General features: G+C 38.0%; 1 protein-coding gene across 3 annotated transcripts in view; it reads left to right on the top strand.

Moving 5' to 3' along the window:
* Positions 1–6035, top strand: part of FBXL17 (F-box and leucine rich repeat protein 17) — a 497923-nt gene extending 491888 nt beyond the window's left edge. For all 3 annotated transcript variants that reach the window (XM_045034518.1, XM_023258890.2, XM_003981190.5), the window contains one exon: positions 3133–6035. In XM_045034518.1, the coding sequence (XP_044890453.1) occupies positions 3133–3273 (141 nt within the window). In that variant the 3' untranslated portion in view covers positions 3274–6035. The remainder of the gene's footprint in view (positions 1–3132) is intronic.
* The last annotated feature ends 9118 nt before the right edge of the window (positions 6036–15153 follow it).

The raw sequence follows: 15153 nt of genomic DNA, 5'->3' as shown, positions 1-15153 counted from the left end.
GATATTTTTTTTTCTGTGTTTAAAAATTGGACCTCCAAAACAGATTGCCTGTCAATCCCTAGGTATCGGACTTTGTGCAAGCCCACATGTAGATCAGAAAAGAGGCAGCACAGAAGACAGTGCCCAACTTTACAGTGGGTTTAAATGTTTTCTCTTCTCAGTTTTCTGTTATCTGTTTTCCTGGTCATTGTTCCTTGAATACTGAGTGGTCAGGACTTTCTCCCCTTGCCATGCATCCTGTCTGACCAAATGACTTCAGTTCTTTCTTAATGAGACCTGCATCCTTATGGGTTTGTTTATGACAGAAGGGAGGAAGGTAACCTAACAGCAAAGTGGGGAACATCAGGTAAAGAAAAGGGAGGATTTTCTGAAAGTAGATATTTAAAACCTGCACTGTTCCATTAAGGAAAGTTCTAGAATCACCTCCAGAGACCAATAAGGTAGAATAGACTCTTCCTGTATATGATGTATGTTTTAAAGCTTACTTCTCACCCTATGATTATTTTATTTTGAACACTACAACTAATGATACCAAGGTTCACTTCTGAAATATCTCAGAAATTGAACAATATGGAGCATCACGACAGAGAATCGGTCACCCTAGCGTATCGTTAATTAACTCATGCACCTAATAACCATTTACCAAGTGCCTGCTCTAATAATAAGAGCTACCATTTGGGGACCTTTTTAAGTCAGTCACAGTGTTAAGCATATCATTACACTTAAGCCTTACAACAATCCTGTTACTTTTAAGTAGTTTTATCCTGTGTGTATAGTTGAGGAAACTAAATCTTAAAGAAGTAAAGTGAAACGAGGGTTCAAACCTGTTTCTGGTTGACTCTCAAGTGCATGGTATGAACCACAGTTGCCATTTTTCTTCTCTACGTTGCACACAGCTTGACAGCCTTAAAGGTAAGAGACAGTCTCTGGTCCCCAGAGGCTCTTCTTATGCAGGTGGAAGCCATAGGCAAGTAAAGAGATGATTACACAGTGAGAGTGCTTAAATAAAAGAAAGAACCATGCAGGGTGCCCACCACAGGTGCACAGAGAAGGGGGTACCTAACCCTACCTTTCTGGGAGATAGGCTTGCTTCGGGAAGGCTTCTTGAAGGAGGGAATTCCTGAGCCAAATAAGAGTTCCTCAGGGAATTGGTCTTTGTGTGATTAGTATTTAATGTCTGGTTTTGCCTTGCTCTTGAGTTTCCATTTCTTACTTGCCTTTGGGTATTTTTTTTTATCATTCTGTCACTAATAACTAGGCCTGACTTGTGGGTACAAAAATGATCATGGCTCTTGTGGATTGTACATTGGGGCAGGAGAAACAGATATTAAATTAAGTAATTATAAACTAACTTTATAAGTGTTATGAAGACAAAGTGGGCAATGTTAGAAGAGTAAATAACCTAAAAGCCTTACCTAATTTGGGGTGGGGGGGAGCAGGGATAGGGCAGTGAAATGACATTGGGGAAATGACACTGAAGCTAAGAACTCAAGAGTAAGTAGGAAGTAGGCATGAAGAGAGGGCTTTTAGGGGGAAGTGGGTTAAAGAGTATTCCAGGTAAAGAGAATAACATGTGCAAAGACCCTGAGGCCAGAAAGAACTTGGACAGTTTGATCATCTGGGATTAAGTCAGGTGACTGGAGTATCAAAAATATGCTACCGAGATACATAGAGCCAGATGGCGCATGGCCTTCTTAAGTGTACTGTCTTAGGCTGCCTCAACCCAAGCAAAACTTAGATCATAAATTTAAATTAAAAAATTAAAAATGTTGCATAAGAATCCTCTTAAGGCCATCAATTCATATTCTCAACTCTAATTTGTATGTCAGTTTTTCTTTTTTAAATAATTTTCTTCTTGTTTTTGAAAACAATGTTATACATCATAACTATCACAAAAAGAATTAACTACATGGTTTGGTTGAATTTGGAGTGAAAGTTGATTTAATACAAGCAAGTCTTGAATAGAGAGGTGTTCTGACAGATTAAGTATCATCAGTGCAATGTTGAAATATCAATTCTCAATTTAAAAAAAAAAAGATTATATATAACAGTTTTCCAAATCACCCAGAAAACATCATGTTATCTCAGAAAAGTGTAGACGACTGAATGTCATGGTCGTCATACTTCTAAGCAGGCTTTCAAAGCAAAAAGCAAGGGTTTGATGTTGTTTTAGGCATTTCTTGGTGGTCCTGATCTTTTTCAAGAATGGACAGACATGGAGAGGGAGCACAAAATTATGTATCATAAGCACCTTCTTTCAGACCAGCTTACTCAGTATAAATGAAATATTGATGCATTTGAAAATGCCCAAGTGTTCAATAAAGATTTTAAGTAAAGCTACCTAAAAGTTGTGGTTCTTAGGTTAATCATTTATTTATCTAAAGGATGAAGGAAGCTGTCTACTTCTGTGATATGAACTGCAATCAGCTTAAAAATAATTGACAAATTAATCCCTTCACAGCACAGCAATTGTAAAGGTGTTAGTTTTAATTAGGCCTGTCTGATTGCCTTGTCTAATCAAGAATCAAGGTGGTATCTTTGATGGTTAAGGTCTATTGGGGCCATCCCTGACCTGCCAGCCATGTATGTTTTAATTATTGATTCCTCACATTTCAGCCCTTTTCACAAAGGGACTTGAAGTTTGCAATGCTTTAACATTTAAAGGGAAGAAAAATAAACATTTCCCCCAACACTTCCATCTAGATTCCTGTGGATCCTCTCTACCACTCTACAGTTTTGTCCTAAAAAAGCTGTCAGGTTGATGATGTAGCTAAATGCACATTAGAATGCTATCTCCCTGCTGCCTCTCCTCCCAGGCACTAGCTTTTCAGTGGGCATTGTTAAGATCTCAACAAGTCGCTATCATTTATGCTTCTAGAAAACACATTTGATTTCTTGATATCCTATGTCTTCTTTAAACAATCCCTGAGGGTGAATGTAGTACTCAGGAAATCGGGAAGGTCAGGCAAAAAGGGACACATACCTTCTCACAGAACACTGGCTCACATTGCTGAGGGGGAATGAGGTGAGAGTTCCTGTTACCACCATTAGCACGTCAGTCAGAGGACACGGGCAGTGGGCGGTCTCAGCCGTCCCGTCCTGTGCTTGACGATGGCTCTTCTTTGGTTGCAGGTCAATGAGGTGACAGTGGAGCAGCTGGTGCAGCAGTACCCCCACATCACCTTCAGCACCGTGCTGCAGGACTGCAAGAGGACCTTGGAGAGAGCCTATCAGATGGGCTGGACCCCCAACATGTCTGCTGCCTCCTCCTAACACTCCTGCTCCCACGTAGGTCCACTCGGATCAGTCAGCAGGGCGGAGAGGAGCAGGAGATTTGGGGCAGGCGATCCCTTGGAAGGGTTTTAACTGTTCCACGTGTACGGGTGTACCCGAGTGTGTATATTTGTGTCTTGTTTGCATACTGCATAGCATAAGCGCAATTGCTATTTGTTCCCAGGTGAGCTGGGGTTCTTTTTTTTTTCCTTAAAAATTAAAGATTTCAAAAGCCACACACACCTTTTAGTTTTTAAGTTCAAAGACTTGTTTCTCTAAAAATTTTTTCTTCCTGTAGAACCAAAAAAACATCGGTCTATTACTTTGAGCTTCTAACTACTGCCTCTTGAAGACGCCCCAAAATAAATGCAACTGTCTTGCCTTTTGATGGGATAGAATCGTGCACTTCTGATGATCACCAGACCAGAAGTGATGTTGCACTAATTGGAAACCAGGAAACCAGTACCCTGCAAAATTTCAAGCACGTACACACATATACGTTCTTACACTCCTTCATAAACATGCACACGTGCGTGCGTACACAACTCCAGGACAGTTTCTTTCTAGACCATTTCTGACACAGGGGCCTTCCTCCAGGTCACTGAGGAAACATGTCATCCACTGTGGCTCTGCCTAACTCACTGTATCCACAGATGGTCAACTTGCTATCTGGAGATGATGTAGGGACTAGAGAGAATTAAGCCTTCTGTGAAGTTTTTATATGGAGGCAACGATCTGAACTCCCCTGGCCAGCTCACAAGTTATTCATTATTTTGCAAATGTGTTCTGTTGAGTCCTGAATATTTCAGTGAAGTTTTGTGTTAACGTTGTGTTAGCTTTTATTTCACGGATAGTAACTGGTCCAGATATATGTTAATGATATTTGGAGCTAACCTTAGCATTCTCCACATTAAAGGCACCAATGTAATTAATAGTGCGCAGTTATTTAAAAACAACCCTACCGATCATTTAATTATTTTTTTGTTAATTTTGGTAATTATGAACGTGTATTTCTGAAATTTGGAGGTAGTCACATGAATAGAAAATTAATGAGTGAGATATAAGTAGACAATCTTCCTATTACTTTCTTTTTTTCTTTTTTTTCTTTGCTTTGCTTTGAGCTTTAGAACAGGTTTTATGGATATATGCATGTTATTTTTGAATAGTTCTTGTGCTACTGCAAAGATCTATTGCTGGTTAATGTATGAGTTAAGAGGAAAAATTAGAAAGTCTTTTCATTAAGATTTTGTTTACACTTGTCAGAAATAAGCATTTCTTTGTTTAAAGATTGCCAGCTTTCAGTTAAGACAATATCGATAAGTAAATGAATATGTGTTTTGATTTCACACATCTTTACAATTAATTCATAGTAGGGACTCAGGCTCAAGTAAACTTGCCTGTGTCTAGATTTATAATCAAGACCACAGGGAGCCTTTTTAAGCTAAAGAGTGATCATCTTTCACAGTAGAGCTAGATACAAAACCCTGACTTGTGAGTTTGCTATTTATTCTCCCCCAATGTGGACATAACTGGTTTTTTTTTGGTCTTTAACAGATATACTAAGGTTTGAGTTTCACTTTCTGTAAGCCCCAATATGGCTAAAATGATACTAGCTGTAAGAAACAAAATATAGCTTTACATTCAAATACTATTCACTTATTTATAAAGACTCCTTTTTTGTAAACATTGTTTCCTTTGATTACGTCAACATGTTTCTGATGTGGCATTGTTTTGCTTTTAATCCCAATCAGTTAAGAAAATCTACTTAGTAAGCACCAAGGGTATTTTTTCCATCACTAGATAGATTACTAATTTAATTTGAAAGGAATACAATTTGTGTAAGATTAAAAACTGTTTATTATTAATAAAAGAGTTCATCTTGCACATCAAATAGTATCGTTTTCATATTCATTTCCCCACCACTGAAAAATATTTTAATTCACAATATTTTAACTGGTTTTTAATCCAAAACTAATTTATAAGACAGTATGTATAGAAATAGTAGCTTGAGTGAATAAGCAAAAGTTTAATTTTTATATACGTCACACTATATTTTAAATAGTTAAAAAAAAAAAAAAGAAGGGAGAGCCATTGATGATATGGATGGTGCCATTTCAGTTCAAAGTTGTCATCTTTAGAGTGTTACAGTTTGCTTGTCAAATGGTTTCAGAAGTGTAAAATTGATTTTTTTTATAATGTTGCGTTGTTTGAATCTCAAATACAGCACTATAACATGCTTTAGCTTGGGGGTGGGGTGGGGTGGGGAACTTGCACTTATTCTTTAAGATGTTGACTAATCCAGAAAGCCTGATGCAACATAACCTGGAACACTGCTTTGGTATATTTGTAGAAATCTGTAGAAACATCATATCCAGCCTCAAAGCATTAATCTCAAAAAAACAACCAGAAAAAAAAAAAAAAGCATCACCTTGAGTGATCCTGTGATGGTTGTTGAATGTGTTCTCATTAGATGCTTTGAAATGAGGCTTAAAATGATTTCTGGGCAATATAGTTTCTTGTTTTGCTTAGAATGTCATAAATATATGTGAACACGTTTAATGCAGGGCTTTGTATCCTCTCCAAAATGTCAACAGTATTTTCAGAATAAAGACTATGAAATATATTGCTGTAGTGAAAAATTCTGGTCCTTTGTCTTTAATGTCTTTTTGAGTGGATAAAGGAAATTCACCCAGTTTGTAGTTTCTATATTTCCGTGAATCTTTTGACCTTGCAATGGGTTGCAATAAAAGAGAAACAAAATACTTTGTCTTTTGTTTTATTTTAGAGATAATAAATGGCCTCCCTGTTGCTGGTTGGGTGTGATGCATGCAGCGGTCCACGTCCTTGTGTGTTTCACTCCTGACTTTATGTTGGTTTGACTAACCAGGATAATGAACAAGACTGGGTTTAGGAGGTTCTAATTTGGCCAGTGATTACTGAGATAGATTAAAACCTTAAGGGTTTAAACAAGTGGTTTGTTTAAAATCCCATTCCCTAAACAGTCATTCATTTGCTTTGCCATTTATTCCATTTTTCAAAAGTAAACAGTTAAATTTATTGAGTAAAAAACATGTACCCAGCACTGGTCATTTAAAGATAAATAAGACTTATTCCCATCCTTGTTTCTCATAGCCTAGCAAGGAGACATTCTTGAAAACTAGCAATGGCAGTGGAGTACAATAGGTGTAATAATAGGCATAATTAGAGGGCACACATGAGACAGAGTAGCAGCTTTGGAGAGGAAGAGCTTCACAGAAGAGGTACTTCTAATGAGGGCTGAAGGAATAACAGGAATTTACAAACTTAGTGTGGGGAAGGAAGGGAGAGCAAACCTGGAAGATGGAAAAGTATGTGCAAAGTCATGCAGGAATGAGACAGCAAGGCAAGTTCAGGGTGTAACCAAGTTAAGGTAGGTAGCTGGGTAGGTAGGTAGACGGCCAAGGGAAATAGAAAAGTATGTTCTGTAGGGGCAGAGAATAGAAAAAGCCTCTACAGAAAAACCAAGCCTAATCATAAACTTTTCACGGACTACTAAAGAGATTGGATTTGTAGGGAGGGAAGATCGTTTCCACTAGAAAAGTCTTGCCCTAAATTCTTTCAACAAGTAGAAATTTAAATGCAGGACTTCTATTTCTGGCAATATGTTAGAATGAAGATCCTGAAAGATTTTCTGCTATGTAACCTCTGAAATTTTTCAGTAAAATAATTTTAAACCCTTTTACCTTTAGAAAAAAATTTAAGTTTATTCATTTATTTTGAGAGAGAGAGAAAACACATGTGCACACAAGTGTGGAAGGGAGGAGGTGGGGAGAGGGACAGACAGAGAGAGATGGGCAGAGAAAGAGGGAGAGAGAATCCCAAGCAGGCTCCACACTGTTAGTGCATAGCCCGACCCATAGCCCAACACCGGGCTAGAACTCACAAACCCTGAGATCATGAGTGGGACGCTTAAACGAACTAAGCCACCCAGACACCCCTTTTTAAACCTTTTTAAATGACTAGCTGTGCCTGCAAGAAAGCAAAAGGAACCCCTTGTGACCAGGAACAGAGTAGGGACATCCATCAAGAACAGGGGTCAGCAAACTATGGCCCCAGGCCAAACCTGGCCTGATGTATATTTTTGTAAATAAAGTTTTATTGGAACACAACTACACACATTTGATTATGTCTTATCTGTAGCTGCTCTTGTGCTACAACAGCAGAGTTGAGTGACTGTGGCAAAGACCATGCAACCTGTGTTCTAGAAAATCCTCTGGGTGATTGTGATGCTTGCTAAAACTTTTATCTCTAGAGAGGCTTGGAAACTTGCAAAATCTGGGAGACTATACTGATCATTGCAGCCTAGAGAATGTGTATAAAACTTTGGGGCTGTGGATGATTGGGACACAAATCAAGAGTTCACCTCACATAAAACCAGGATCCCTGAAAGGCAACATCCTTTTACAAATAGTGAACTAAAATAAAACAAAACAAAAATTGAAGATGCAAATAGTCGTTTTCAGCCTTGGCTAGTCTCGAGTTATTTTGTTTTGTTTTTTTTTAAGGTTTTCTTGAAAATTAATAGCCACTGGCTACCATTCACGTGGTTTAGTACCTGAATCTACAGTACTTGCATAGTTTGTGTTGCTTATTTGCATTTTAAAAGGATTCATTACAGGAATGCTCATTGCCTGACAAAAGCAAACAAAAATCATCCTTTGAGAAAGGTACCCTTAATCCAGTCCTAAAACCGCCCCCCCCCAATAGAGTGGCAACTAATTTAAACTCACAATCTAAAAACACAGAGAAATTTTAAAGAATTTTTTTTTTAAAAAGCGGGGGGCGCCTGGGTGGCTCAGTGGATTAAGCATCCAACTTCAGCTCAGGTCATGATCTCACAGCTTGTGAGTTCGAGCCCCGCATCAGGCTCTGTGCTGACAGCTCAGAGCCTGGAGCCTGCTTCAGATTCTGTGTCTTTCTCTCTCTCTCTCTGCCCCTCCCCCGCTCACACACACACACACACACTCTCTCTCTCTCTCTCTCTCTCTGTCTCTCTGTCTCTCAAAAATAAACATTAAAAAAAAATTTAAATCACAGAGAACAGAAAATAAGCCAACACTAGTTGCTAGTCAACAGAAAAAAAAAAAACACACATCTGCAAAGGGGTCAATATTAAATTTTCAAGTCCATAATACAAAAAGTTTTGATACACTTAAAGATACAAAAAAGTTATTTAAAACACATATAAGAAAAAAACTATCAAAAAAATGAACAGATACATTCTTAAAAGAGCTAAATAGAATTTTTAGAAATCAAATGTAGTAATTGAAATTAAGGGGGCACCTGAGTGGCTCAGTCGGTTGAGGGTCCTACTTCGGCTCAGGTCATGATCTCACGGTTTGTGTGTTCGAGCCCTGCATCGGGCTCTGTGCTGACAGCTCAGAGCCTGGAGCCTGCTTCTGAGTCTGTGTCTCCCTCTCTCTCTGCCCCTCCCCCACTCATGCTCTGTCTCTCTCTGTCTCAGAAATAAACATTAAAAATTAAAAACAGAAAAGAAATTAAGATGGAAGGCTTGAATAGTAGTGGTATTCAGCCAAAGGGGGAATTTGCAAACTGAAAGGTAGATCTGAGTAAAGTGAAACAGAAGTTAAAGAAAAGCCTTTTTTTTCTTTTGTATGGATAATTTCCATGTGGAAGACTGAGAGATTAAGACACATGGATATAGTATGAGACTTTTCCAAACAATCTCTCTAATCCCACAGAAGAAAAAATAAAATAGGATACAGGCAAACCAGAAGAGACTTTTAAATACAGAGAACACTCTGAGAGTTGTTTGGTGGGGGGATGGACTAAATGGGGGATGGGCATTAAGGAGATCACCTTTTGGGATGTGCCCTAGGTGTTATATGTAAGTGATGAATCACTAAATTCTACTCCTGAAACCATTATTACACTATATGTTAACTAACTTGGATTTAAGTAAAATTTAAAAATTAAAAAAAAAAGATAGTGGAGTTTCCACTTTTTGGAGAAGAAAAAAAATTTTTGGAGAAGATCGAAGTCTCAGTTTTGGATGAGTTGATTTTGAGATGCTTATTAGACATTCAGTGAGTATGTTGAGTATGCAGTCAGATACGGAAGGTCAGCTCAGAAGAGGGACTTATCGGTGGCATTTAAAACCATGTATGCACCTGTCTGTAACCATCATACTTGGTCATCACCCATTAATTTAGCTGGAAAGAGGTCTAAGGACTGTGTCTGGGCATGCCTAGATTTGGAAGACTGGAAGAGCAAGGAAATTGAGGTGGAATAACCTGAAAGGTAGGAAGAAAACCTAAAGTGTGTTCTATCCTAGAATTAAGTGAAAACAAGCAAAATTAAGTAAGCTGTTATTTAGGGACACACATGTATTTATAAAAAGGAGGAAAGATAAAGGTAACAACTGCCAAATTTCAGAGTGGTGGTTACCTCTGTGGGGAGCAGACAGTGGGTTGGGATTATAGGACCTCACAAAGGGACTTCAAAAGAATCTGTAGATTCTATTTTATAAGTTGAAAGTGGCTTCAGACTCTTTGTTTTATTAATCTGCTTCATAATGTATGTAAAAAAATATTTTGTATCAAATATCTTATTAAATTTTAAAGGAAAAGGGTCATATACCTTGTTTAAAATGATTGATTATCAAGAATTGTGAGGTTCCCTCCTGGTTTGGTAGTGGAGGTTAGCTCCGTGTAAAGCAGAGTTTACACAATCCCGTGTCTAAATGGTGGCAGAGGTGGGGAACACAGTAACTCACCCTTCTCTTCTCCTGCGCTGGGAGCATAGTGTTGCCCAACTTCCTGGTTTCTAGCCGACTGTCGTTGGAATTGTGAGCAGAACAGCTGTCCAAGTGGTGGTGAGGCAGCTATGGGATTTCTTGCGGCCTGTCATGTCATTACCACAGGAATCAAAGGACCACCACACTGTTTTGTAAAACAGTGGGGGACCCTTTCGTTATCACTTCATTTTTAATTACACAGATAAATCTGGTATCAAACCTTTTAGTGATACAGAGACTTGTCTGATAATGTGATAACCTATCGCTGAAACGAGAAGTTTTAGGGTCAAGTCTATCTGCTTCATTATATGAATAAACCAACAGTTGATTTACCCATATTACCAGTGGTGGATTTTAGGTTGCTTTCTGTTTGGGGCATCATGCTTCTAAAAATTATTTCTAGTTTCTTGATATATTTTGTAGTTATAAATGCAGCAATATAGCTCCCTCAGTCCCTGAAATGCAACCATCTCCAGAAAATAAACTTGAGCACAGTAAAATCATCTCTGTAACAACTCCAAATAGCATCCCCCTTTTTATGATTCTTCTTGGATAATAAAACTATGTATGGATGCCATCAGTCCAAGAAAAGAGAAACACCCAAAGGGCAAGTGTTTGTTTTGGCTCTTGTATGCACCACGTGATAGATGTTTCTTGTACTTTTCCCCATTTGGCATCACTTGAGAGATCTGGACATGAGAGGCATTAACATTGAGTGACCTGGGAATGCCTAGCGAGACAGGCTGACAGGCACTCGCTCAGATTCTTTCTCCAGCCTTAAATCTCCCAGTGGTGTGTCTGTGGCCCTGTGTGTGTGTGTGTGTGTGTGTGCATGCGTGTACACGCACATGTGCTCATATGTAACATCCAGTCATAAATGATGCCTACTGACGGCAGTCTGTTCAATCTTCTGTTCTTTGAAGTTTTTAGTGATTAACAACGAAAGATGAAAAAGTAGTGCCTAAAGAAGGGCTTTTTTAAATTTTTTTTTTTCAACGTTTATTTATTTTTGGGACAGAGAGAGACAGAGCATGAACGGGGGAGGGGCAGAGAGAGAGGGAGACACAGAATCGGAAACAGGCTCCAGGCTTCGAGCCATCAGCCCAGAGCCTGACGTGGGGCTCGAACTCACGGACCGCAAGATCGTGACCTGGCTGAAGTCGGACGCTCAACCGACTGCGCCACCCAGGCGCCCCAAGAAGGGCTTTTTAAGAAGAAGTGCTATAAAAATATATACTGCCTTGATGGTCCTCGGTGGCTAATAACAACGGTAATTTTTACAAATAATGCTAAAATAAATGGAGAAATCTCAGCAAACTTGATTTTGTTAATAGAAATAATTTTATGGTATTTTAAGCAACATCTTGCAACTGAGTCACTTACTGGCTAAAGTGGGGGAGAAAAGACATCTTGATAATTGGATTTCAATAAAGCTTTTATTAATGTTTTTTTTATTCCAAATCAAAAGTTGAATTACTATATGGGGTTCATGGATGTGGAGAGGCAAATACTGGGAAGTACACTTATAGATAACTTAAATAATTTGGCTTAATGTGAAATTAAGTGGCACCCCTCTTTATTAGATAACTTAAGACGACTGCCTTCCCTCAAATGTATACTAATGAATGTGTGGTCCACTTCTCTACTCTTCTCCCTGCTGTTGAATGTTACTGTTCCTGTTTCTTCTTAGCTCTACTTCACTCTAATCATTAACCAAACAGTCTAAGAAAATTAGTGATCAGAATCTTCATGCCTGTAAGGATTAACTATATATTTGAAACTGATCCCCAAACATAGAAAACACTCTGTGTTTTAAAACGTTTTGCTGTGAATACAACAGAATATAACACATTCATGTAATACAGTTGTGAACTAAGTTCCACTTAAGTCAAGAAATAGAGCATGACTGGCACCCTAGAAGCCCTCACCACAAGTACCCCCTCCCTGGCCCATGCATCACCCTGTCTCCAGATGCAACCACTCTCCTGGACTCTATGCAAATCATTTTCTTGTTATTTTTGCTGTATTACCTGTATGCATCCTTAAAAATATGGGTGCTTGGGTGGCTTAGTCGGTTAAGTGTCCGACTTCAGCTCAGGTCATGGTCTCGCAGTTTGTGGGTTCGAGCCCCACATCAGGCTCTGTGCTGACAACTCAGAGGCTGGAGCCTGCTTCAGATGTTGTGTCTCCCTCTCTCTGCCCCTCTCCCACTCATTATCTTTCCCTCTCTCTCTCTCTCTCTCTCTCACACACACACACACACACACGCACACACACACAAATAAACATTAAAAAAACTTTAAAAAATATAGTTTGGTTTTGCCTGGTTTTGAACTTTGCATGAAAGAATCATATTGTGTGTATTGTTTTGTGACTTTCTTTTTTATTTGATAGTGTTTCTAGGATCCATCCATTTTATTGCGTGTAACTCTAGTTTATACGGTTTTATTCCTACTTAATATTCTGTTGTGTGGACGCACTACTATTTATCCATTCTGCTATTGAAAAGCATTTGGCTTGTTTCCAGTTTGGGACAATTACAAATCCTACTGCCAAAACCAATCTTGTACAAGTGTCATAGTGCACATAAGCACACATCTCCAGATACAGACATAGGAGAGGAAGTGCTACTATTTGCCTATCTTCAATTTTATTAGATGATACCACACCATTTTCCAAATTGGGTGAGCCAGTTCACAAATCCATCAGCAGAGTATGGAAGTGCTTAGTGATCACTTATTTCCTTCTGATTGCCACGTAGTGATATCTTATCGTGGCTTTAGTCTGCATTCTCCAGAATATTTAAAAAGCTGGGTACCATTTCACATGTTTATTGGCCACTTAGGAAACAATGATTGTAAAGATCTTTAAACCATTTCAGAGAAAAGAAAGCACATAGGAAAGGGCTGAGAGGGTTGCCACAGTTTCACTGTGGATTATAGCTGTTGGGGCAAAAGCGATGCAAAGAGGGCAAGGAAGGTGAGGGACCCTGAAAGAGGTTTATAGATTAAAAAAACAAAGCTTTACCTTCCTGTGACTTTATTACATCTTGATGTATGGAAGGAGGCCATTATCTTGGATTTAAATGAGAAGTTACAGGGATCTGAACAGTGCCTTAATGCAAGGTTATATGGTTATTGTGACAATGTAATTAAATTAAATATGATGTAAACCAATCAAATAAGAATGGGAAAAAGAGAGTGTCACTTCTCTGCTATGAAAACAAAGTTGAGTGCTTTGGAAATTGAGATGAAAGGAAAAGCACACACACACAAAAATCTTTCAAGTCAGTTACAGAGCTCACAAGATGTGAGAGCTCACAAATGTGGGAAAAATTATAAAAACCTAGAAGGAGTTTGCATTTAGATTGCTTCCACAATGAATTTAATTTCTTATTCCATTTTAAAGAAATTGACACTAGAAATCATAAATGGTATGTTATGGTGATGGTTTACACAAGAATGACAATGTAGAACACAAATGGCCTTGGCCATTGAATGTGTATGTGTGTGTCTTATATTAGTATAAATGTGTATATAAGTTATGTGTGTTTATATATGTGTTTTATATTTATATAGATGTGTATATATGTTTCATATTAAAATACTGAAAAAATATATGAACATATATATGTTTAAATGATATTTAAATACACTTTTTCAATTAAGTAGCTAACTAGCTGTCCTAAATTTGCTAATAAGAGGGCTTTTACTTGACCTGCTTAAACCAAAACAGATATCCAACTCATGAGAAATCATGTTTTAAAAATACCATTTTTTCAATTGAAGTGTAGTTCATCTACAAGCAAATACATATATATTAAGGTACAGTTCTCTGCATTGTGACAAAGGTGTAGACTTTTGTAACAAGCCCACAAACAAGCTATATAATTTATAAAAAAAATATATAATGTAAATGTGTGTTTGTGTATACATATACACATATGTGCGTATACACTACCCCAGAAATTTCCTCAATCCTCTCACCCTACCACAGACAACCATTGTTCTGATTTCTATCCCCTATTCTGTTTGCCTCTTACTGAACATCTTATAAATGGAATCATACAGTATATATCCTTTGGGTATAATGTCTTTCCCTCACATAATTGTTTTTGAGATTTATCCCCACTGTTATATGTATCAATCATTGCTGAGTCCATTGTATGAATATACCACATTTTTTAATCCATTCTGTTGAAATTTGTTACCAGTTTTTGACTACTATTTATAATGCAGCTGTAAATAACTTTGTACAACTCTTCTTATGGGGTATATTCATAGGAGTGAAATTTCTTGGGTAACTACCTAGGAGTGGAATTGCTGAGTGATAGAATATGTATATGAACATAGACCTTGTGAAAAACTGTTTTCTAGAGTGGTTATACCATTTTCCACCACCACCACTACTGATGAATGAGAGTTCCTATTACTCCACATCCTGACATTTGATGTTGTCAGTGTTTTAAATTTAACCATGTTAAGGGTCCATTAGAACTTTAATTGGAATTTTATTTCAAAGTCTGGATAGGGGCGCCTGGGTGGCTCAGTCATTAAACATCTGACCCTTGATTTCATCTCACGGTTTGTGAGATTCTTTCTGTCTCCCTCTCTCCCTGCCCATCCCCAACTCCTGTGTGTGTGTGTGTGTGTGTGTGTGTGCGCGCGTGCGCGTGCACACACACACACATGCACACTTTCTCTCAAAATAAATAAACTTTAAAAAAAAGTCTGGATAAATTTAAGGATAATTGACTTATCAACAATACTGAGCCTCCTAGTCCATAAACATATTTCTCCATTTATTAAACTTTAATTATTCTCAATATTTTGTAGCTTTAAGAATAGAGGTCTTGTACTGCTTTTATTAAAATCATTCCTATGTATTTTACATACTTTGATGTTATTATAAATGGAATTTAAATTTTTTATTTTTAAATTTTTTTAATGTTTATTTATTTTAGAGAGAGAGACAGACAGAACATGAGCAGGGGAGGGGCAGAGAGAGAGGGAGACATAGAATCCGAAGCAGGCTCCAGGCTCTGAGCTGTCAGCACAGAGCCCGACACAGGGCTCGAACTCACA

Source organism: Felis catus, chromosome A1, assembly GCF_018350175.1.
Source record: "Felis catus isolate Fca126 chromosome A1, F.catus_Fca126_mat1.0, whole genome shotgun sequence".
Taxonomy (NCBI): domain Eukaryota; kingdom Metazoa; phylum Chordata; class Mammalia; order Carnivora; family Felidae; genus Felis; species Felis catus.
Note: the sequence above shows the minus strand (reverse complement) of the source record. Positions and strands in the feature narration are given on the sequence as shown.